Source organism: Phasianus colchicus, chromosome 1 (assembly GCF_987193195.1).
Source record: "Phasianus colchicus chromosome 1, bPhaCol1.hap1.1, whole genome shotgun sequence".
Classification (NCBI taxonomy): domain Eukaryota; kingdom Metazoa; phylum Chordata; class Aves; order Galliformes; family Phasianidae; genus Phasianus; species Phasianus colchicus.
The window spans coordinates 66873183-66899170 of NC_143436.1; the positions used below are offsets into that span (position 1 = coordinate 66873183).

Below are 25988 nucleotides of genomic sequence, written 5' to 3' on the forward strand. Positions count from 1 at the left end.
ATAAGCTCTTGGGAAATATACTTGTGGTAAACAAATAGGCAGTAGGGAGCTTTTTCCAACAAGAATATAATATCTGTGCCACTTTGCTCATTTCAAGCTTCTAATTTGGAAAAGCTGTACCGGGATAGAAGTCTCCATGTGGAACCCTCATACAAACACTTCATCTTCATTACAGAATAGTCAGCTTGTGATAAAGGACTGCAGTTTACAAAACAAATGCCTATTCTTAAGTTACACAGCCTGGTTGTTTGTTGGTCTTCTGGATTGCTGCTGCCCATCTGACTATATTCTCCTTACTAAATATGCTGACAAAAGTATGTCCTTACTTCAAAGAAATGCTTTTATCTTTGTTTTAGCAAAAAAAGTTCTCTTGACATGGAAATATGTAATATCAGTGGCAGTAAGAATAACATTCTGCTGATGCACAGCACACTACAATTAAAAATAAATTGTTGGCCAATTATTTTTTTTTTTTAATATACAATATTAATTACTTCCATTGAAGGGAACACTGTTCATCTGCAAAGTTTCATCCAACAAGCTTTTTTCCAGAAGATGTTATCCAGTTTCCTCTCCAGTATGCATTCCTTATAGTCACTCTATTTCAATTACTGTCATGTGGTGTGAACATGATATATATGAATATGTAGGCCACTCAGGCAGTTTTCCAGTTAAAAAAAAATATATTCATTTGTAAAGAGCAGGCAATCTTAAAACACACAATTTACAATGATATTTTATCACAGAAACTAATAGATTTTACTAACCTCTGATAGGAAGTGTTTATAGATAAGTTCCTACAGTTACATCCTGTGGAAGGATTGTCTTCTTGTTGAGGCACAGGACAAAGGAGCCATGAGGTCTAGGCTCTGATCACGAGTTTCCTACAGCCTTCCTGTGACCAGGAATGGTCAGTTGATGTTCTGGGTGCTGGTTCTTATCTTGTTAGAATTTGACTAGCATTACCATTGATAGAATTAAAAAATACTTTTCAGAGAATACTGAATTTATTAGCATATTTAGAGTGCCATAGAATGGTTACTGTTTCTCCTGTAAAAGCTCCTATAAATATGAACATAGCTGCCTAAAATGATTGCCCTACCCATGGAAGTTTATTTCTAACAAAACTCCGAGACGCCACAAATTGTACCTATATTTCTGACTTTATCCACTGTTTCACCAGCAAAGCAGGCATTATTGGAATGTACTGCAGTGATGATAGAAGTCTTTATTAGTCTAAATTGAGACTTAAAATTCATTCAGTTTTTCAGTGACCTGGATTCTAGCCTTGTTTCTGAATGCCAGGGATCCCCAGCTGGTCATGCCATGGAAGTTTCAAATTAAAAAAAGAACTAGCACATTCAACATGGCATAGGCTGAGCAGTCCTGTTGACTACAGTGGGATTATTCTCAGGAACAAGGACTCTGGGCCTGGAACCAGGGAGATCAGCTACCAGAATCATATTTTATGGAGACTTGCGGTTACTGATTCTAAAAGTAATGTTTTTCTAATATGAGACAGAGGTAGTTACAAAGCTGTGTTTGTAACTTGCATGCAGTAAGCGTATAAATGAAGCCTTGTTCAGTTTGTGAATGCTTTACAGTTTTTCTAATGAGAACTTGTTTTTCTTAACATTTCTTTCTAAGGAAGTCTCAGATTTTCTAAGGCTAAAGAGACTATTGGATTGTCTAGTCTGACTAAACAAGATGTAGAATATTATTGAGGAGCATAATTAATTCTTTGTTTAAAGTTTATCTTCCAGAATAACACCTGATTTTGACTGAAGCATCAAGAGTCAGAATCCACCATTTCTTTAGGCAGTTCTGCCAAGTATTAGCAACTCCTGACTAAAAGGAGCGCATTACTTACCTTTTAATTTGCACAGTCTTAATGTTCCAATACTTATTGTTCTTTCATGATTCATGATTTGCTTACCTCTTTTCCTTCCCTGGACTAAATGGCAAGCATGGTTAGGATGGAAGCTTTCTAGTTAATGTGGCCTCAGAGAAGAACACTTTAGCTTTTCAACATTTAGTACATCTTCTTTAGTCCTTGTCAGGTTCACAGGTTTTGGGCAAATTCATCCAGCTTAGTGTTTTTCACCTGGTGAATAAAGGAAACACTAGTTCAGTCAAGGTCCTCTACCATTTAGAGTGTGTATCAGACCTGTGCACACCTCAGCACTGGGAGCCAGGGCAATTTCTTATAGGGAATGGATATAGTAAAGATATTCAGTAGGTAGAACAATAATAATTATCCAACTCTATTCAGGATTCTAATGAAGAAAAAAATAAAAACAAAACAAGTTCATCTCAGGATCTCAAGTTACATTGTCATAAGATGAAAATAGTCCACTGTAAAAGCTAGCAACATGAAGTGCAAAACTGAGTAAAATCTGCTTCACAGTGTTTTTTGGTGGGTTACATTTTAAAGGAGCATATTAGATTTGTGTTTACGTATCGTCTCTGTTTTCTGAAAATCCCCCAGTTGGTGCAAACAAATGAGATTTAAAGCTTTTGCCGAAGTTTTGAACATACAAATTAGCGTGTTCCTTTGAAATGTGTTGAACTGAGAATCTTCGAAGGAAACTCAGACACAGAAAAGATGAGAATTTGGCATTTGTACTTTTTAGTTATATAATGAAGAGAGAGATGAAGAACTTTTTTTATAGAGCCAGAAATAATTGCTACTGACCATTGCTCAGGACAGCTTTCATTCTAAATTTCTACAGTTATCTTTTTTCTACATTGCTTCTACTTTTAAAAATCTTACAGTAGGATGTGTCAATTGTTTAAATGAATTTTTCTTCTAATTCCTTACGACCTTTTTTAATTAAAGAAAAATCAACAGAAATACAACAAAACTGAACAGATCCAAAATTAATTCTTTCTGCCATAATCAAACACTTTGCATGCCTTATATAAGTGCAAAATTTAAGGTAAGGAAAATTAAATTAGTGCATTCTGAATGAGAGAATCTCAATTTATACCATTTTTTTTCCCTGAGATTATGCAAAAATCAAAGCCATCAGGGCTGTGAAGTCAAAACAGGGCCATTCATGTGTATATTTTTAATGATAGGTCTTAGAATGACACAGAAATTGAAGTATTGGATCAGTCAACAGTTCAAATATTTAAGCACAGTGGTTTGTAAATTCATCACTGTGCTAACTCCACTGAGGAATTAGTTTATATCCAAAACTCACAGTAACTAATTTGATTTCAAGTATCACCTGTCTTTCTCCCTCTCTCTCTCTCCCGTTTTTAATATCAGCTCTTAATCTCTAGTGTTCACTAATAAAAATATTTTAATAAGAGATAATACAGTAAACTAAATGTCTATAGGTGCTTGAATCAGCTATCTCTGTCTGTGTAATTGCTAACACTTTGTTCAACCCTTTTTAAAATTGCTATTAAATCTCATTCTCATTTTCTGCATTAATAGAACAAGAATTCATTTTTAGTGTAACCTCAAAGCAGTAATGAGCATTGTTAACATGTAACAACAATGCCCAAGGGGAAAGTTTTCAAAGCTGGTCTAACCTTAAGGCTTTTGCTATTGATGTACTACAGAGTCATCAAGCCAAGAGCTGTTAGAGCTAGTCCATTTGGAGAGTTCAGCTGAATATTTCTGTTTAATATATTGGAAGAATTATAAATGGTTTTGGTGGTGACCTAGGGAGAATGGGAAATTTTTGTTTAATAGCTGAAGAACAGAGGGGCAATATTATAAAAATAACTGTACCTCCTGCTCATTGTAAAGTGTATCATATCATGCTTTTGTTCTGATGATTTTGCTTCCATACAGATTTTCATAAGAGGTTAATGAGAAAACATTAACAAGGCATGCAATATTACACATGGGCAGGGGAGCCAAAGCATAGTTGTGTAGTTATAAGCAAACAATAGATGTTACTTTTTAATTGCTTTTTCAGAAACCCAGTTCTGCCTCCTTGAAGACATATTATCTATCTTATTAAAAGCAGACTATAATCCTTGTTTATGTATAGTAGGGAAAAAAAAAAAGTTGTCTAAAGCTATAGTGCTTCATTGATTTCAACTAGTTTCAGATAAATACCTCAGTAATAGCAAACCAGTCAACAGCCTACAGTTTGCAAGTCCTGTATGAACTGTAGTGGAGCAAGATGACTCCTTGAATGCTGGAATTTGAGACTGGGTCTTTAGGTTAGCTATAGGTTGTGTAAGTGGTTTGAGGAGGTCCTCTTTGATGTACATCTTGAGTGGTTCAAGAACAGTGTATTACAGCAGTGATATGCAATAATTTCGTTTCACTTTTTGCAATCTTGGTTTTGTTACTGTGAAAAAGACAGATATATTTTAGGTGATGGTCAGATATTTTAAGAGAGACTGATTCCTACACTGTTGAAATCCTGCTGGTGAGGTAGAAATGCTCTTTTGTTTGAGTTTGATTTGTCTGTGAAATGATTGCACAGATTCTTGTCACTTAGCTGTCTTGACTCACAGCATTTGGTCACATCAGTGCACTTTCCTTGGGTATAAGTTAAAGGTCATCGTGTCCTATAGCAGCTAACTATTAGCAGAGAAGTTCAATAATGTCAAAGCTCAAAAATATTGACAGTTTAAAAAATGTACTGCATGTTATATGTTTGTCTTTTTTTTTTTTTTTTTTTAATGGTTGGAGCAATTCTAATGTTAAATAGAAATCAGACCATTAGAGTTTTGTAAGATAGATGTTTTTTGCTTCAGAGCTGGCCCTGATGTTGCTTTTCAGTAGAATAGTTGCTTTGTGTACTAGGGAGGGACTTCATAACAGGTTACTCTAACAAGAGACCTCTTATAAGGTTTTATTTAATGTTTATTTTTAATTTTCTAAATCAATTAAATAGAGGTGAGAGATGTTGAACCTGATAGCAGGAGAACTAAATTTGTAAAAAGCATGAAAGAAGGCTTTATAGGTTTTCTTCCACCACTCTTTCCAAATTACTCCACTCAACTGTCTTGTAAGAAAATCTGTCTTGAGGTATATTCCTTTAACTGAGTATATGAAGTGATTTGAGTTTCCATATATTCCACTTATCTCCTAAAAGAATGTTTTTTTTTTCCTGGACTGGTGCCTGGGGAAATCCATCCCCCATCCCTATTTAGTCATCATCTTGTTTGCAAATATTGTCAAAAAGGTGATTGATGACGGTTACTGGAAGGAGGAGCAACATATTTCTCAGTGAACACTGGTGTTAGATGGTACTCTTGTTGTTAAGAATCTTACTATGTTATGCAAGTATTTCATGTGACTTAGTGCTAATTATTCATTCTCTGGACCTCACCTGAAGGCTGAAAGCTACTTGGGAAAGATATTTTCTTTACTTCTTGAAAATTCTGCCCCAGAGGCTTACACAAATTTCTGGGAGACTGTTCTCAACAGGTCAGTCCCTGTATGGCCTATCAATGCTGGTTCAAGGTCTCAAAGTGTCTGAACTAATGTTGTTAGTTTTACTTCTATTTCCATGCTACACTTATTGTCTGATACCTAATTTATAGATGCTCAATAAACTTGAACCTTTCCTGCTCAGTAGTCATTCTACTTTCTTTTATCTTTTCTTTTTTTCCATAGTTGCCTCAATTTGTTTTATCAACTCATGAATAGGGAGCAAAAGAGGGGCAAAATCTTGATCTACTCTATCATGACCAGAGTCTGATTATATTGAGTTATTCCCTAGACATGCACCCTATTTCTTAAACAACTGTTGCCCTTCTGATATATTAATTTGTACATAACATTGAGTTGATTTTCCTTGAACTGCCTGCTGCAGATCTCCTCTGGTTCACACAGACCCTTGTTCCTTTCTCCCTGTTGTATTTATTCTTCTTTTGAAAGAATGAATGGATATGAACTTCCACTGATAAATACATGCGTTTGAATCTGTGACTGATTTGTGGCTGGATTGTTTTTGATGACTTTTATCTGTAGCTGATTTGCATCTATTTGGCTCTGGCTGGCTGAGGGTAACACATGGAATAAATGAATAAATAAATTTGAGGAAGAGGCAGGGAGAAAACAGATGAATGAATGGGTGATAGGGAAGGAGAGTGAGACTAAGCAGAGAGATGGATAAATGGTGATTAAGAAGTACAGAAAAATAGGGAACAAGCAGTGATCAGAGTAGAAGAAGAGATGAAAAGGATTCAAAACTGAAAGGAATAGGAAGTCTGAAAAGAATAGAACAAGTAAAAGTAAGTAAGAACTTGGTGCCTGATTACGCTTACAGGAGTAGAAATGGGATGCTTTTAATTACGTGAAAGGGTTAAGATTGTTTACCAGTGAAGAGAAGAGTTTGTACAGGAAACCATGGAACAAAGTCCAGAGTTGAGATGATGTACATGCATTACTCATTTCTTCTCCACTGAGTTGTCCTAGCCTTGGAACAGTAAATCTTCCTCATTTGATCTCGTTAAGTCTTTGCTACAAGACCTACGTACTCTGAACTCACATGAGCAGTGTTTCTTTTCCTTTTACACAGTTCAGTGTGGAATACTCCCATTAAGCTTATTACACTGAATCCTCATTCTTCTCTTTCAAATTTGCTGGGATTGGTTAGTGTTCCACTCTGTCCTCCATTCTGACCTTCGTTCTTTTATCAGCATATGCAATTAATTAAAAAATAACAGCAGAACAAAGCAACACAAACAGTCTGTCTTAGACTAGCTATATTGAAGATCTTACCTTTTTCGTGTCCACTTCCATGTTCCTGCATGTTATCTCTTGTCACATTGCATCTCAGAAGCTCTGTTAGTACCTGCAGACAGAGTGCACCACTGCTCAGTGTTACACATTACACGTGTACTGCACAGCACAAATAATACATAGCATGAGTCGTTGAGTCTGAGGACTGAAGGTCTTTGTTGTTACATTACCTGCTCTCTCAGGCATCCAACTTCTATTTGGCTTCATGTGAATTTCTTACTATTCACAAAGCATCAACAATTGCTGCCACCGTATTTTATGTTCTCCACTTTTTACTGAGAAGTCAGTTGAGCTTCCAGGCATTGCCAGTTGTCTCTCTGCTTTTGACCACTGACTGTGAAACTTTTAACGTAGTGCTTAAGTTTAAACAGGTGACTGTGTTTGTAATTATTCACATGCTAATATTCACGTAAGTGGTTAAAGTGCCTCACTGGTTTGGTTTTAAGGAGTAAAGTGTTACCATTTTGTATATGTTTTCCATTTTCCACCAAAAGAGTTCTTAATCTTGACTGGAGCTTCCAATTGCTAATTGACAGCATGCAACCAACAGTATTTTTATATTTATATGTATTGGTGCTCCAGGACCAATCTGAGAGTGGACTTTTACAATAAATACAGAACAAAATTTTGTCATTTCCAGCCCCAAACACTTTACAGCCTATGCATACAAGACAATCACGGAAATAAATGTAAAGAAATGTAAAATGGCAGCACAGAGACTGACATATTAAACATGGTGTGAATTTCACACCATGAAAATAACGCATATTATTATTGGAGATGCTGTTACAGCTGAGGCCTCTCAGGAAAGGAAGGATTGCCCAATGGTTCAGGCACGAAGATTAGCTTTTGTTACTTGTTTTGAAACCCTGCACACACGTGAAGGCTGGGACACTTCTCATAGTGATGTCTGTCATTCATCCCCTGAGGAATGAAATACAAAATTTGAGATAACAATTCTTGACTTGGAATATGCCAGTATGCCAAATAAAAATACCCATCAGAATGTGAAGATAAAGTCTATAGTAGGAGAAGTTTTTGGAGAATTATTTATTGATGATTTCTTCCTCTCTCTGTCTCTTTTTGTGTGTTTGTTTTTATTTTTACAGCAGTTGTATGCTGCCCAACTTGCTGCAATGCAAGTATCTCCAGGAGGCAAGATACCTGGCATATCCCAGGGTAACCTCGGTGCTGCTGTATCGCCTACCAGCATCCACACAGACAAGAGCACAAACAGCCCTCCACCCAAAAGCAAGGTACTGTACCAGGCCCTGTGGCATAGCGTTCCTGGCAGTATTGACACTTGCATGTACATTTTTTTTCTGATTGTTCTCTGTGTGTCTCTCAGCTTTATTTTCATGATGTCTGTGTGAAATAAGAGAATAGTCTTAGTGAGTTCCCTTGCAGTACCCTAGCTATCACACTGTGATTCCCTCCATCTTCAGTAATGGATAGTGTACAGGATGACAGGCCTCCTGTGCCAGCACACAACTGCCATTTCCTTTCAGGACTCCAAACTACAGTGAGATCAGCAATTTAGAAACCAGTAGGGTATCTCAAAGGTACCTACTGGGAGTTTGTGGAAGAATAAGTCTCTGAGGCAGTGTGTGTTGTGTTGCAGACTAAGCTGAGATCTGCTTAGACAGCAAAGAAGTCTGATGAATAGTCTTAGCCATAGCTGGGCAATCAGGTCTGCACTCACTTAAGAGGTTGAGTTAGCAGCTTGCAGTCACAAATGTATAACGCTGACAGTGCTTGGTCAGTTGTAGTTATAAAAAAACACTACATCCAGGGGAAGATGTGCTCAGCATACACCTCAGCCAAGCAAAAGTAACCAGTCAAAACTGAATGGCACTTCTTAGTTGTTGCAAAATAGTTAGGAAGAATTTAGCTAAGGAATGCAGGGAAGAAGCAGTCCCATTTGGGCGACAGCAAGAGCTTGATAAAATTTGTCCTTCCAATTTTTTTACTGTCCTCTAGCACACTGTCCATGTCCTTTGTCATGTCAGAAAAGATTCCTTGAATTGACAATAGTGTCTAGTTTTTTACCCTAACAGTAAAGTAGCCCAGATTAAAAATAACCAGACAATTGCATAATACCATTGTCAGCTCAGTTAGTCCAAGGATAAAGTAGATGATGTGGAACCAGGGGTTGCTGTGTTAACAAATCAGTCTTTAGGTCGACATTTCTTCCTTTTCTCCTCTGTAGAGACTTTCTGGATTCCTGAAGTTTATCCTTGGCTTGGCTTTTTATGTTCTGTAGAGCTGGGATCACAAAGCCATGCAGTGCCTGATGGTACTTTTTTTCCTGAATGTTGTATCTATGGTTAACGAGATTTTTGTGCATTTTACGTGGGGTTTTTGTGTGTGGCTAGTGGCTTGCTAGACCCACTGCACTTAACATCCCTGTGTTGATTTTGGATCTGTTTTGTGCACACAGGACTTCTGGTGAGATCTAAGGGGACACAGTATTTATTTTGTGGCAATTGTGGAATTTTAAAGCCTTCTGTATCTATGGGTAACGTCAAGCACAACCATCTTGCTGGCAGCTGTCAAGATCGGCTATGTTCTCTCTTGTTTTTTATTGCTCTCTCGTACTCCTAGGTGTCCTAGTGCCTTTGGCTTGCAGTCTTGTAGGACACAAACAAAACTTACTTGCAGATTGCTGAAAAAAAAAAGAGTGGGCCACAAGGAAAGGAAGGGGGCTCCAAAAGGCTGTAAAATTGTGCAGCGTGAGCCCTGTGATGCATGCTGTTTTCAATCTGCTGTGTGCCAGTTGGAGGCTCAGAGAGAGAGCGAGAGAAAGAGAAAGGATAATGCTGAGAAATGATAGAGTGGCTGTGACCTCCAAGCTCAGCCTGGAAATCCAAGACATTGATTTCACTTAGCATTCCTGCTGAGAAATCCGGCGGAGTTCAGTTGTAATAAAAGAACAAGATTCTGTTCTAATGGTAATGGCGTATGACAGACATACCACTTTGTCTGTCCTCAGCACCAGAGAGAGGAGAATTGGAGAAAGGTCACCTGACCCGCCTGTGGTGTTGTGCGAATGCTATACTGAGCTTTGAACTCCAGCCTAGAAGCACAATTATTTATAATACTAAATGATAAAGGAACCTTTATAAAGCCTACAATAATTAGAATAAGGCTTATACAATAGTGCCATGGCCTGGCTCGGAAAACACGCTGGCAAATCCCTCACAGTGGCAGAAACTGAAGCTTATATGTTGAAACTAAACACCTCTGTGTCTTTGTGGGTCTTCCTTGGCTTTTGCAGAGCATGTTAAAGTGTTTAACATTTTCAAAAATGTAATGTTTGTTCTTATTTTACTTTAATATTTTTTTAATCTGTTGCCAGGCCATATCTGTCTGTTTAACAGCCTTTTTTTTAATCAACACCAGCATCAACTTGGTTCACAAAGTAAGTTCATGGTGGTCTTTCTCACTGTTACAGTGTGTCAGACCTCCACAATGAACAGTTAATGCCTTAGACAAGCTCTCAATAGATGCTGTTTGCTGAATCTTTATTTTCAGCCCACAGTTTACACTGGCGCAGCATTGGAAATACACTCAAGTGTTTGGAGACAAGGAGACAGCCTTACCTGAGAGTGTGTCAAGCTCCTGGCAAACATCTAGGTCACTCTGAAAAGCTGTGTTTTTTCCCTCTTGTATAGTGTTAAAGTTAGTATGCTGCTCTTTGCAAGGATTCTTCAAAGTCAGCTTCAGCAGCAGATGGAACAACTGCTGGCTCTAGAAATGCTGAGAAGCATCAGAGGGAGTTTGCCAAGGATCATCCTTTAAATCTAGTAAGACTTGAACACATCCCCGAAACTCCTTTAAGACCTTGGCAACTCCCATTTTGGCAAACCTTTTATCAGCAGCCCTCACCAGTGTTTGAACACTGTGCTGGGCAGGCTAACTGGCATCTTCTGTTCTCTCACCCGTCTTTCGACAGATGTGACCTGGAATAGTCAAATTCACTTCCTAGGTTTCTGTACTGTAACTTTTAGGAAACCATAAAGCAGAGATGCCATTATGCCTTGCTGTACACATTCTGTCAAGTTTTGGTTAGGAAACTGAACTGGTTCGTACATTCTTCCAAGAAGAAATCTCTGTGCCAGAAAAATTGATTTAAGAAACAGAGCTGTGGACTCCATCCAAAAGAAAATGCGTGTGTCTTGCGGAAATGGATTTTAACACAGCTTCTTCTTGAGCAGTTTTAAAAACAGCCGGTATGCTAATCATACCATTCAAATTTACCAAGGCCTCCTCCACAACCCATTTGAAAAGCAACTATCTTTTAAGTTTGCCAAATTGTGCTGGATTTCCAAAGTCTGTCTTAAGCACATTTTGCCTTTGATCCTGTAAATTCTTTCATGCTGCTCAGCTTGGGTGTTAAAGGTGATTGCATGTTCCCAAATAAGTGGGAGACGACAAAGGTGAAGATAATGACTAGGCAGAATAACTTAACCAACCCATGTTGTTATTAACTTCAAACCTCTTGCTTGAACAGAAGTACCCAGGGTGGGAGGAGGGAGGCACTGTTGTAGTAAATATGTTTATCTGAGCATGACCCTTACCATGGTACCCGGGTTCTCACCCAATAGTTGCCACCTTCACTGAAATTAGGTGAGGTACATCATGCTCTTGAGTAAGAACAGCAAGATTACTCTCACTTATAAACAGCCAGGGCTCTGTTCAGTCTTACTCATTTTTTTATGTTGCAGGTATAAATGTAGCATCTAGTGCCTGTGTGATGTACTGTCCAGCCCTTTCCATGTAGCCTTTCAAGTACAGTATTTCTGGAGTGAATTTTCAGTGTAGCTCATAAATGTAGCTAAATGATTCCCAGTACTTCATAGAGCACAGCGCGTTGTCTGTAGCATCTGCTGAAAAAAGGAGCACTTCAGTGTGAAATGCGACAGGAGAGAATTCCTGGGCAAATTTCTTTTTACCTCGTTATGACCTCAACCCTAACCTTACTCGCAGTTGTGTCTCCATCAATGGCAACAACACATGGATTGTTCAAATCAATTTTTTTGTTCTTTTCAAATACTTCTGGCAGTGATGTTACTATTTGCTCAGCAGTAGCACCTGGGAGTTGTGACAAGGAAAGAAAATGTGTTTCAGTCAAGCCAGAAACAGCACTAAGCAGTTGGATATACAGATTCTACTCAGCTGCAATATCCAGACAAATATCAGTATGAATAATTAATTAAAGATGGTTTATTCTCATATTATGTGATCCCTCTGATCACCTAAATAAGCACTTGTTTGAAAACTTTTCATGTCACCTGTAGTCAGCAGTAGAATCTCATTTGAATGAGTTGGAGCTTTCCCCTATACCACAGGACAGATTGGCTCTAAAATGGCCAGAGATTCTCTAGGGGAAGTTCTTCCAATTTGAGGAATATCTTGTGACATTTTCTACCACATGCATCAGCTGTGTCTTGCATCCTTCTTATAGTGAAGGAAGGACAGAAAGGGACGAGCAGCATGTTTGCTTCTTTCTCACCAGTCAAGGCAAGACTGGATGTAAAACTTCAGCTGAGTCACTGTTGATTTGATTACCAGCTATAGGTCACTCTGAAAGTAATGCCTCCTAGTTCACTTCTGTGGAAATTACAACAGATACATTATCACTATTTGATAGAGCAAAATAGTGTGAAAAACACTATTTTTCAACATAGTCACCACCATTAACTATGTATTTTCACCAGCGATGAACAGGAGTCTGCATGCCTTGCTTATAAAAGTCTGTGTGGCCATCCAGAATGTAGCTTGTCTTTCATGTTGTTGTCATGTTGTTGTCTGGAGAAGAGGAGGCTCAGAGGAGACCTTATTACACTCTACAACATCCTGAAGGGAGGTTGTGATGAGGAGGAGTTTGGCCTCTTCTCCCAGGCAACAAACAGGACCCAAGGAAATGGCCACAAGTTGTACCAGAGGAGGTTTAGGTTAGACATAAGGAAGAACTTCTCTGAGAGAGTGGTCAGGCACTGGAATGCCCTGCCCAGAAAGGTGGTGGAGTCGCCATCCCTGGCAGTGTTCAAGAGGCATCTGGATGAGGAGCTATGAGATATGGGTTAGTGCTTGTGGTAGCAGTGGTAATGGGAGGATGGTTGGACTAGATGATATTCAGGTCCTTTCCAACCTTGTTGATTCTATGATTCTGTGATTCATCACTGCTGAAGCACATCTCCCAACATCCACTGTTTGGTCCCCATAAACATTCAGCAAGCATCAATGAATTTCAGTGGGTGCCATTTTTTTCTGCATGAAGGAATTCAGTGCCACACTTTTGCCTCATACGCACTTCCATGTCAGACACTATTTTGTCAGACAGCCCCTCTGCTGCCATCTGTCACACGGCAACAATATGTAACAGAACATTGGTGGGAATGTCCAACCTATAGTGCCATACCAGCAACATCCACTTCTGACACTGTGAGGCGACGTCATAAAATATGTAAAACATAAAACAATGTATAAGGCATTACACATTTGATACCAGGGACAAAAATAAAGGATAGTAGCCCTTGGATATGGGAATTTTAAATCAAATACACCATAGGCTGTCTTATTAGGAAAAAATAAGTAAGCTGTAGGGAGCTGTTCGGGGATTTTCTTGTCCCAGTCAAAACTGGGGGATGAGACTGTACTTTGCAGTTTGAGTAGAAAATCTCTTGACTCAGAATAAGAATACAAAGAAAAAAAAAGTATCTGAAGGGAGGGAGAAGAAAACAGCCATAAAACTGCCTAGTAATAAAAACACTCGTCTGGATGATATTTCTGATTCTACTTCAAACAAATTGTTGACTTGAACTTCATTTTAGCTGACTACCCTAAGCAGCCCTGTCAGCTGGGTATATTTCTCTCTTTTGTATGATAGAACAGAATTTGAAAATTCATTCTAGGGAGATGTTGGGGAAAAGAATTAGGCTCCGTTATGTACGTAGTTGCATCGGCTTGCTTGACACATCAAGCTATGACTATTGCACAAGGCTAGCTGGTAAGTAGACACACAGATTTCTTGTATCCTCACATTTCCCAGTCCTGATCACATTATTTTTCATGACGGAGCATGTTGCAAGAAAGTATTTAATTTCAGCTCTAGAAATAATAACTGCATTGCTGCTCAAATGCAGAAGGATAACCATGTTTCCTTTTTGTAACATTTCCCTTTGTTTAGTATTACCAGATATTTCTGGAAACACGAATTGAATGTTCTGCTCAGCACTGTGAAGTATGTCAGCTATAAAGAGGACAACTGTGTCTTTATAAAGGCGATTGATCATTGCTGTGGACAGGTGATTAAATGGTGTCACTTCCTGTGTTAGATGGGGCTAAACTCTTTTTCTTGTCTGCAAACGAGTTTAGAAATAAGAAGATCCTGTCTGAAACTTCCCCTTTGCGCCTTGTATACTATTGGCAATTACTGTCCTCTTTATCAGTTGAAGAGCTCAGTAGCTGCTGAATGCCTATCTAAGCAGCAGGAAATTAAGGTATTTTTACTTTCAGTAAAGGGAGTACTGAGGTAATTTAGTGTGAAGAACAAAGTTCTCATTAAAGTTTGTAAGAGGCATTGTTCCTTACGACATGGAGGTTACATAAACAAAAGGTTTATCTGTCAGATTTGCAAGGCTCTTGTGTTTCTGAGAATTCCTGGGCTGTTCATAATTCTTTATATGCTCTTGATTAAAAATAAAAACCTCCTTGTAAGTGAATCTATTAAGCTTTTCTGCACAAGAATAGCAGTTAGCACTAGAATATTATGTATCACTACATTTGAAACATTATTCAGTGCTTGTATTTCTAATCCCCTTGTCAGTCCATCCATCAGGTTAGAGTAGCTGTAAGATAATTAAGGAAAATGTTATAGTACGGATGCAGCAGTGTATAGGGTGCTGGAAACTGAGACCTCATCTGTGTTATCTGTGCTATGCTACTTGTTGCTGTGCTGTTTCTTTAACATCAGTGTCCATTCTTAATGGAGAGCTTGTAGCTAAATATCTCTTTACCTGGAAGCCTTTTTCCTTTGCTGCCCATGCTTTTAATCCCATAAAAACAGAATGTATAATTGATGACAGAATCTTTAAGACTATTCTCTTTGTTCTCCTTCCTGTATATGATGTTCAGGCATAGAAACAATGACTTTAAACCATTTGCCAGAGCACAATGAAGAGTTGTGTGTTAATGGAACTTCTTAAGATGCTCTTCTAAAATAGTGAGTGCGTTCTAAACAATAAGAACAGCTTTAATAGTGGTATCTAAAAAGCAGCAGCAGCAACAGTAGAGACTTGCACAGAATTCTCTTTGCCTCCCACACCCCCTACTTCCCTAAAAATAAATTAAATACTTGGAGGGGCTTCTAGGATGCTTTTTTAGATTAACTCTCCAGCTATATTTCCTGATACTATGTCTCTCTGGCAGGAACCTGTTTCTCAAGCCGAGTTGCTAGAAAATCAGCCCTCAGTCAGGCTCAGTTGGTGTTTTTTGTAATGAAAACTCGGAAGAAAACACAACAAAGAGAAAAGGGATGGAGGGGGGGAGAAACACTGTGAAATCTGCACTCAGAAAACAAAGGCAAGTTACATGAATTAAGCAATACCGCAGCATTTCTGAAAGAGATCTTCAGAAATCAGATGGGGAGCAACAGAGATGTAAAGCGAAGTGGTAATGACAAATCTGCAGTGTGTGCTTCTTACTAATTCATTACTGTTCTTTGCTGTTAATGCCTTCCTTTACTTGCTGTGAATAAAGTGGAAAGGTGGGAGTATAGGGCAGGTAGATTTTTTCTTTTTTGGTTAAATGATCCACAACAGTGGCTTAATGCTGAAGACATAGCTATTGCACGTGCACTGTTACTTTCAGTCCAGTTCAATTTCAGAATCCTTCAGCATTCAGCACTGGGACATGACATTCGGTTCCAGATCTTTGTCTTATTCTGGAACTTAGCATTGTCTTCTGCCAAAGCTGTATGGTAGTTCTGCCCATCCTAGAACAGAATCCTTGAGTGAGAAAAAGCAGTATGTTGTGAGGCTGAGGGGCTCCCAAATAAATGTCACACATTTGAGATTTTTTAATGCCACCAGGTTAGCTGTTGCATGGATGTTCCTGGTTGGTCATGCCATCTCAAGAATAGCAGTAAAAGTGTTTAAGGAGAGTGTGGAATCTGGAGTTGCGTAACAAAAAAGAAAAAAGTTAGATTTTTCTGGCTGCAGTGTTTTTGTTGAACATCCTCACCTTTTGACAGCTGGAAAATACTTAGAACAGGTTATTCCTGCTGTGGAAGGGGTACTAACCTTGAAGAGAAATATGTGAAGTTCAGCTTGGGAGGTAGCATTTGTTATTAATTCAGATTCTAATACGATCAGTCTAGCTGCTTCTGGAAGCTGCTTGCTTTGTCTGCAGAAGAGTCATTTGCTCCCATGTTATGTACTAAATTTGAAATTAATTCCTCTTTACACATTCAGGCAGAATGCAATTCAAGCTAGGCATTAAAGAAATACATTTTCTGATACTCCTATACCCACTGTTGAATGATTACCATAGCTCTACAGCTATTTTTTTTAAGCTGAAACATGTTAATCTGTAATCCCTGATAGCAATGGATAGTTGAATAGAAGCAAAGCTAGCAGCACAATAGAGGAGTCCATTTTATTTTCAGAGGCAGTTTCTTGTGGGTTAGTATTAGCTCTAGAGTGGTATGAAGTGCTTGGCAAATATTTCAGTGAAGCTTCTGAGAACAACATGTTTGTTCTACAAAGTTCATTTTGACTTGTTTAGTGTTAAATGAAATGATGGGGAAAAGGGTTTCAGAGAAACTGTGTGCAAATCAGCAATTTAGAATGTGCTCATTCTCAGAGCAGTGTAATTACATGTTGTGACTTTATAACAGGTAGTTTCCTTGAAGTCTTAGCTCCTGGAGCCGAATGAATAAAAAGCTTCAGGCTATCATAGGTGAAACTTAATCTGTCTCAGAGGCTTCAAAAGTAGCTACCAAATAAAATGTTATCTATGAGTTATTATTTAAATCAAGTGGCATTCGTTTGCAGTCCGAAGTCATAGAAGACTTTCATGCTGGCAATTCTACTGACTCATAACCATTTCTCAGCAAAATTACACTTTCTACCGTAGTATCTCCTGGTAAAAATGCTGTAGTAGTATCCAGAGAGAACATCTGAGAACATCCAAGGAACATTAGCGGCAGGCAAACTGATGCAACAAATATTGTGGTTTTTGAGGTAATTTGATATAAGCTAATATATGAGAGCAGTTAAAATATTTTGATCTCAATCATGTGTTTTTATTCACTAATGATGCCGAATGACAAATTCAGATGTGTACTTTTGGTACTAATGAATGAGTTTAGTTCCTGTTCATTTCATTTCAGTTGCTACATTTTTCCCTGCTGCTTTCAAAGGAAAGATAGGCTAATGCCATGACTGGCATATTTGGAAAAAATAAATTATTAAGAAAAAAAGTCCTTGATATAAGATTGATCAATGTCTTGACATGCTGAGTATGTGAGAGAAAGACCTTGTCACTTAGGAGACCGCTGCAGAGAAGGCTTTCTAATTTCCAATCATGATGCTACAGAAAGAATATACCTTGGAGTGTCTCATTAAGTTATTCGTGCTTCTTAAACTTTTTTGAGTGGATGTGCCAGCACCTGCTAGTAGATTAAAAATAAGAGGCCATTTCTAAGAGCTAAGTGTGTGCGGAGATGTAACACATGGATTTGTACGGGCTTTCAACTGACATGCCAGGCAGTGACATGTCACGTCATGAATCAGCCACATCGTGTTACAGGATTTCAGGCTAACAGAACACAACAGGAGTTACGCAGTGACAAACACAACTCAATGTGACATATCCACAGGAAAACTGGCACAAAAAGCTTCTTAAAGTTGAGTTTCAGGGGTACATTTATTCCTCCAAAATGCTCCAGAGAAAACTATGAGGCACTGTAGCAGAAGAGGGAGGCATACAGTGACAGAATTACTAAGGTCGCTTTAATTCAGTGTCCAATTAGGAAGAAAACATACATATATGTAACTATTCTGGAGAGTATTTTTTAATGTAAGATCCTTGTGATTTTCTTTCTTTCCAAAGGTAGCTCTCTAAGGGCTGCAGTCATTCCAGGTCAGTGATTATTTTTATCCTGAACCATGCTAAGAGCTGTGTAGACTTTAGGTTACCACTGTAAGTTAATATATTTTGAGTTTTGCTCTTGGTTGCCTCAGTTTTGAGCCCTTCTGGTCTAAACTCCGTTGTTTTCTACTGCTTTGCTTGTGGATCGAAATGACCCCTTTTGTGCCTGTTTCTAATAGCCTGAGTCTTCTTTGAAATAACCTTCCCCTTTCTGGATACTCTTATCTTATTCTAATGTCTGCCGAAAATAGAGTCAGCAATTAAAACTCCAGGATGAATTAATTCATCTCTGTTTGCTTTTTTATTCATTATAAATGTATAGATAGCCTATGCTTTCAATGTTCTCTGTAAAAGGCATGGACCTAATTTGGGGTCAGGGAAATGCAACACATACATTTGGCTGAGAAATGCATGTCAAATAGCATTTCATTTGCGATATCAGAAGCTAAAATGGTGTCACATGACTGTTTGACCACTACATTTTACATCTGGTTTTACTGTCCTTAATTTCACAGCCTTGGTAATAAGAATTTGTCTACACAAAATGAGTTCTTCCAGTGAACTTCAACTCATAAGCAGGATGATGTGGTGTTGTAATACCCAGGAGAATCATCAATGTACCAAACAAGTAAAGTTTATTGGGGCTGGCGTTTGAAAAAAGATGACAACCACAACATTTTGGCTAGACTAAGTGAGAAAATTGCACAGACATTCAGAGGCCTATGGACCAGAACAAACTGAACAGATACTTTTTCTTCTGTGTTCATTGCAAAATGAGCAAAATGTTCAAAGAGTGCCAGAAACCTGGTTTCATTTGTGAAGTCTCACAATATTTAGACCCTGGCTGAAGATGCAGAGTACCTCTCTCTGGGGGATCCTCTGGTGTCTTTTAAAATGTGGGTAAGCATTGGAGGCTTCTCCTGACGTGAGAGGTTTAGAGTGTACCCCTCCACTATCCCATTGTATCTTCATGCAGTTGATGCAGGACTTTTCATGGCTTCATTCCATCATGGAGTCCATGGAGAGGACTGGCTGGTGCTCTCAAGACAGAGATTAAGACTGCCCAACATGCATGTGTGCTTGCTGATCTTGTGTACACTCACACAAGAGTGTACACACACACCAAGTTTTGAGGCTAAAAATAATAATCCCTAAGTTGAAAAACTGTTAGAGGCTATACAGGCATGACATCTAGAATTTTAGAAAGTTGCAGGATGTCTTGCTACAGCTTTTTCTGCACTATTGTTCTTCACCACCAAAAGATTACAGTCTAGAGCTGGGAAGAAGGATTCTTGTGATAGTATCGTTTGGGACTCACTCTGTAAATTGTTCTAGGCTCAAACAGAAGAAAATAATGCTATATAAATATATGTTGTTACTAATGAAGCGATGAAATTATACTATGTTATTGTTTTGTCTTGAACATAATTAACTGGTGATACACACGTTGACTCAGGGCTCTTAGGATCGGTGCCCAGAATAAGTCAGAAAACATAGCAGCTTTAGTACTGGAGAAAAAAGAGCAGGGGGAAGGTCTTTTTTTTTTTCCCTCCCGTTCTTTCCTCTGGATAAGATATAAAAACTGCCCAGAGCTGGCCCTGTTCAGAAATAGTGAATCAGCCTCTTGGAATTTTTTTTTTTAAAGATGTCAGCTTCCCTCTCGTACACTTCTGTGAAGACAAAGAATGTCTTAACATCTGTATTGAAGTTATCATTAAAATAAAAAGAGATCTGTAGACATCAGCTATAAATCATCTAGAAATAGCTTGTGGGTAACCTTTGACACAATTGAACCTACTTGAAATGAGCTAGGGCTGGATTCATTGCCTTTAGTGAAGCCAGTAGGTGGACTAAAGGTCTCCTCTCCCCCTCTCTCCCTCTCTCTTTCCATATCTTACAGTGTTAGCTTCTGGGAGGTGAATGTGTTCTGGCTGAGTGATGGAAATGCATGTGGATGTGTTCTTAAATAGACATTTGTTTTATGTCTGAAAAGAATAGGCCAATCTTAACAGTGTGATGCTGGGGCTATTTGAAAGGTATTTTTTAAGGCAGTTGTCTTCTTTCAGCATCACAAGAACTATTTTAACCAATTGTTTAGGCTTGAGGAACAGCATGGAATATCTATTGTGTAGAGATGCATGCACGTTCTACAGAATTAACGGGAAAATGGTTGATAAAAATCTGCCTAATTTTACATAATAGATTTTTGGCGTTCTTGTGATCTGACTTCAAATCCATGCTGAGCTTCTACAGTATAACAGAAATACTAGTTTGCAGTTGTTAATTTTAATTTATAAGATGCTAGGTTTTAAAAGGAGCTGAAAGTGTTCAGCATCTCATGGGGACAAACTATGAGTCTTACTAATGAATCCAGCAATTAGTGGTTCATTGTGCCTGCCAGCAATTTGGCCCTGATATCGGTCCTGATGGTGATTTCATTTTTGCTGGTGTGAATCAGGAATAGGATCTGAAGTCTGTTCACCAAGGGGGGCTCGGTACTTCTTCAGCACTGTTATGCTTGTAATCTGCATTCAGTACTGACAGCAGCAAACAAAAAAAAAAAAAAAAAAAAAAAAAAAAAAAAAAAAAAAGAAAGTATAATATATTTCACTTTTAATTATGATTATTAAGGCTGATTAATATGTTCATTCGAAGTACTATATAATATCAGTAGTACTCATTACATTCAAAGAGTTTGAAGTAGTGGTGTCCCCATGCAGTTAGATAAACATATATATGATGTACGTCAATGTTGCTTAGAAGAAAACCTTTTCATAGGCAAACAGATATATTTTTTCCAATTGTATAAGTAGAGAATTGAAACAAAAGAGGTGGCCCTTTACTTTCTGTAGCCATTTGCATGAGTGCAAACCAATAACATTTGTATTTTGTAATAATCTTTGGTAATTTTTCAAAAATGTCAGTGACTGTGCAAAAGAAGATTAGATAATGAGAAAGTTTGTTGGAAAACCACAAATTGGAGTGCAGTCTCTTTTGATTCCTGTGCATGACACAAATAAAGACATTACCATGGCATAAAAAAAGGAATGACCTTTGCCAAGGTACTCTCAAGTAGTTAAGCCTCACATATGCAATTATGGATGGGGTATAAATATTAAACAAAAAAGCCCTTATTTTTCTGCAAGGGCAGTACTGAATGATGGAGAACGTATTTGCTTTGAACATTCCATACAGTATGTCAAACTCCATCCCATTTCTGGAACTGCTCATTAGATTTTTTACCACTAAAAAGAGGTGAAATGAAAAAATATTGAGCAAGATGGAGTTGTAAAATCATTTTGAGTTTAGCGATTTGGGATGTTGTTAATAACATGCAAACATTAAAGATAGTTGAGTTTTATTTGATAGTTTCCCTTTGAAAAACTATTAGTTTGAAAAACAAATCGTCAGGCAGGTCATATCCACACTTACAAGGCATATTTTGACACTTTTCATACAGTTGTATTTATCTATAAATAAGAGCAGTGCATCTTGTCTTTGCGCTACTTATTTGTAGTGCTGCATACGTTCCTGCCTCTTGGCGAGGACTAGAGACCGACGCTACGTGAGGTATCCAGTCAGAGAAAGCACAGGTGGTTTTTGAAAAGATTTCCTTAGACCACTGTCAGTTGTCCAAGCTGTTTGAAATCTCTTTTCTTTAAAGCTTTTTTACTTGTTTCTTCTAAAGTTTTCAGCAGCTGGGTTGTTTTTTGTTTGTTTGTTTGTTTTATTTTGTCTTTTTTTCCCCCTGAATCTTACAATCCATGCAGCATTTTTGCTTCTCCTGCCTGACCACAGCAGGAAGAGGGGGCTGTTGCTAATTTGTTTTGATATGGTACGCTTTGGTCTGTATTCTTTTTGAAATTAATTCCTTTTGCAGGTGTGGGGTTAGAGGTGGTGGTGTGCTCCCAGCGAAGGTGTCATCCACCACAGAGAGGAGGTGGGAGGCTTTGATCAGTGTGGCTTCTGTTTTCTTGTTGTTCATTTAAAATGTACCAGTTTGTAATGCTGTTTGGCTTTGCAGGTCCTTGTTTTATTTCCTTCCAAGTCCTTCCCTGTCCTTTCAGGTTTTGTTGTTTTCATTGCTGTTCATTCTGCTTAACATTTACTGGGGATTATTTACTGGAAGGTGGTGACTCCAAGTTCAATTTCAGCAGCAAACAAAATCCAGTCTCCATTTTTTAAACAGCTTTTTATGAGAAAGGGAGGGCATTATTAAGGACAACACATGTTGAGGCTTCTGGGTTTTATAGGGAATTCTGTAGCAAGGACTTTAAAAAATAAAAATCAAACCAAAGACCAAGCTGCAAGGCATCATGCTTCAGGGCACAGACCACTTCAGTTTCTACCCAGTACGAGTTCACGAATACATGCCACAGATCAAATTATCTGACAGCTATCTACTTCATTTGAAGCACATGGACGTTTTTGGGAGATTCAATACAGAATCCAAACAAAACAGGCAAACGAAAAATGTGGGACACCAAGCATTGATCAGAATGAGAGCAGCAGTTGCTCTGTTCTTATGACTCAGCTATTTGCTCGCTATGTGATATTAGGCAAATTACTTTGCCACTTTGTGCCTTATTCTTCCAATTTGTAAAATAAGGCAGAAACTGTCATAGTAATTATAAGCTTTAATTAAATAATATTCCTTTCAAGCATTGGAGCAGTGATTTTTTTTTGCACTTGACTACTTACCATGTATTTCAATGGGAGCAGTTTGAAAGAATCACTCTTTCTAGTGACAGCCTTTCTCTTGTCCACCACAACTTCTTGATCCTCTCTAGTGGTTTTTACCTCTGGTGAAGTAATGTACATGGTTTGAAGTATGAAAAATTGGTTGCTAGCTTCCCCTATAGATTTGTTCTATCTGCACCATTCCCTGCTGGCCTGTGCCTGAGTCACCCTTTCTGCTCAGAGGCTGACTTGAGCCGTCTTAAGAGTGCTTCATTAATAGCATTATGCCAAATAAATAGGTGCAGCAGTGATGCAAGAAATACAGCTGAACAATACTTATTAGAAGCAAAAAGCTAGAAGAACTCAAATATGGTCATAAGTATGGACCAATAGAATTCCAAGTGGCTATTCTATCTCTACATTGACTCCTATATCTTTAGTAACTATGGACCCTTCTCATTTCAAGCCAAACATGGCAGGATTTGCTCAAAATGAGCTTTGCTGAAAGGTTTTGTTTGTGTGTTTGTTTTGCAAATGACACTACTGAGTTAAATTTTCACTCACTCAGAGACGCAGAAGAAGAAGGAGCTTTTCCTTATGAAATGCAAGCAAGTGCTGAAAGCCCTTTTTTCCTGCAGTTTTGTTTTGTGCTGTACTAAAAATCCATGCACTGGGTCCTGAGCAACATTCACTTCAGCTTGTTTTGGTCTAGCTGAAGAACAAGTCCTGAGCAGCAGAAAACGATAATAGGAGTAAGTTGGTTAGTTTTGTATGGATTAAAATGAAAGTCTAAATTCTGGCTCTGATTTGGGATAGGCAACCATGTCAGGTTTCTCTTAGAGATCAGTGTAAGTGAAAACTCACGATCAAGCAAAAATAGCCCAGAAATCTCGTACCAACCACTTTTCTCCAACACATTGTGCTATTTGTCTGTGGAAATTACAGGGAAACTTCACAAGGATGGTGGGCGTTTTGGCAATCCAAAGCCAGCCAGAAGCTGCAAGTATGGTCTGGAGGATGCATCTCTGAGGATTTTAGAAACTAAATGAATGAGTTTTGAGTAAACACACACAAGTCTGCTCATTTTGCTGAATTGTGTGCCCTGATGCATTCTGTTGGCCAAACAGCCTGTCTTGAACCCAAGGAGCCCCCAGAGAACTAGGCCTCATTGCAGCACTTGCTTTTCCTGAAGTTTTTGGAGTTGCTTTTAGAGTTCTGTTTGTGCAGTCCTGTCTGTCCAGATGGTACACAATATTCTGATTGTGTTTGGATGTAGAGTTTGAGAAGGATTTAGACAGCTCCCTCCACAGACCTGGGTTTTAGGCTGCTCTGCAGCTACAACAGCCTATAATTTTCTATGCCTGAGCTAGCTAGAGGACTAAAGTGATCCTAGGCTTGCTGGCATTTGGCCTTCAGTTATTTCTGCATCTGTATTCTGTGTGTCAGAGAATAATGATACTACAAAGTAATTGCTGTGCATTCAAAGTTGTGGGGAGGAGAGGGATGCATGCAGTTCTTACAGACTTCCATCTGTAGAGCCAGGTCATTTTGCATGTTCCTCTCTTGTTCTTCCAGAGTCTGTTTGTGGATCCTGTGTACAATTTCTGGGAACAGTGGTGCCAAATGCAAAGAGAAAACCACCCAACATTTCTCATTTGACTGTGACAACATGTGGACTAGACAAAATTGAATCTTGGGGTTTCCAGGGCAGCAAATCAGTCCGTGTAGCTACAGACTTCGCTCCTGGCAGTGAGCTTCCTGTAAAGAAAAAATGAAAGGGGAAGAAGTTAAAGATCTTTCTGAGAGGACCAAGTCCCCAGACAGTATCCTCATTGGTGTTACAGAAAACAATCCCATGTGTCCCCTGTACTATAAAATAGAAGAGATGAAGTTTGTGATCCCAAATTTCTTTGGCCCATGAGTAGCAGTAGAGCCTCTGCATGAATACTCTAATGTACAAATCTGCATTTGGGAGTAATTTGTTTCTTGAGTAGTGTCCTAAAAGAAGAAGCTGAGAGAACAAAAACAAAGTTTTTCATAAATGTAAAGCAGCTCAGCTCCTCCATTTTTTTTTTTTTTTTTTTTTTTTTTGAGTCCTATGAGTATTATTCCAGCCATATCATTAAAGAGTGGAAGCACTGAGTATGGCTGGGTAACTCTTGCTAAGACCAGGAGTTACCCAGCTTTTGAGAGCAACACATTCAGGGAAAGATAATCAGCAAAGCAATATCATAAAAAATCTGCTCTGCATAAAGACAGAAAATCAGGCTGAGATGTTTCTGTCACTGTTATAGAACGAAAGATTTGTACACTTTGGAGGACCATAAAGGAGGGAGACAGTTCTAGAAAGAATTTTTGCCTTCGGTCTTATCTTTGGTGTCTTTTCCTTTCTGAAAAGTCTGGTTGTCCCTTCTACATTTTGTGCTAAAACTCATGGGTAAGAGACACTATAAGATAAAGTGAATTTTCTGAACCTGAAGAGTAATTCTGTTGTTTTTATTATAATGTAATGACTGAGATGCCTGTTTATTTGCTTGCATCTCTTTCTTTCTGGGTAGTTAGAGAAATTTCCACCTTTGCAGGAAGGGACACATTATTCTTAATCAAAACTTGAGAATGTGGCAGGAGGAGGTGCAGCTGCAGATGAGCATTATCTAATTCACCCATCCTGTCATGTGAACATCCCTGCTTAATTTAATACAATTATTTCATCAGTGAGGATAATATCAGCAGCATGGCTCATTTATACAACACGTTTCACAACTGCCGCTACCTCTTGGCTTCTTATCATCACTACTGATAATTTCACCATGAGTGGCTTCAGAGGAAGGGGTGGGGACGTGAAGAAAGATGCCAGTATCTTTGTGTGAGTGTGTGGACAATTACAGTCTAGAAGGGACAGAAATGTTGAAGGATTTTATTTGCTTATATACTGTTGCACCTCTGTTTCTGACATGTGTTGGTTAGAGGTCTCTATGGATGAGCAAGAGATAAAATGGATAAACCACTGGTGAGCTGCCTACTTCATTGTGCAACAACAGCATCATTGTCTTCTGCCTCAGCCATGCCAGTGAGTGCTCTGTATTTTGTATCTCTGTTGAAATGAACATCTCCAAGAAGCAGAAGCAAGGTTGGGGAATGAGGTTTTGGTTTTGGTGAGACAGTAGACATTTTTTAAGAACCCCCCTCTCCAGCTCCTTGTTTATAACTCATTTGGCTGTAATTTGTACTATCAAGGTCATTTAAATAGGCATTAAGATGTGGTAAACGTGTTCCCTGAAGACAGGAAAGCCTCTTTAGTAGAGCTTGCTAGGCTGTGCTTATGCCAGGTCATTTAAGCACATCTGTATTGACAGTCAGATGATACACAGAATATTTTGCAATTTTGTAATAAACTGGCAACCTGGGCCTTCAGTGTGTGCCACAG

The 25988-nt window shown here is 38.5% G+C and overlaps 1 protein-coding gene and 1 long non-coding RNA gene across 17 annotated transcripts in view; one reads left to right on the forward strand and one right to left on the reverse strand.

Annotated features, from left to right (window-relative positions):
• The window catches only part of SOX5 (SRY-box transcription factor 5), a 632328-nt gene that overhangs the window by 570533 nt on the left and 35807 nt on the right, over nucleotides 1-25988 (forward strand). For all 16 annotated transcript variants that reach the window (XM_090146153.1, XM_090146149.1, XM_090146142.1 and 13 more), the window contains one exon: nucleotides 7834-7980. In XM_090146153.1, coding sequence (XP_090002279.1) covers nucleotides 7834-7980 — 147 coding nt within the window. The remainder of the gene's footprint in view (nucleotides 1-7833; nucleotides 7981-25988) is intronic.
• On the reverse strand, nucleotides 1842-10699 carry LOC149919682 (uncharacterized). Its single transcript, XR_016469169.1, has 3 exons — nucleotides 10327-10699; nucleotides 6704-6776; nucleotides 1842-2104 (listed from the first exon to the last, which is right to left on the reverse strand). It is a non-coding gene; the product is annotated as an uncharacterized LOC149919682 (long non-coding RNA).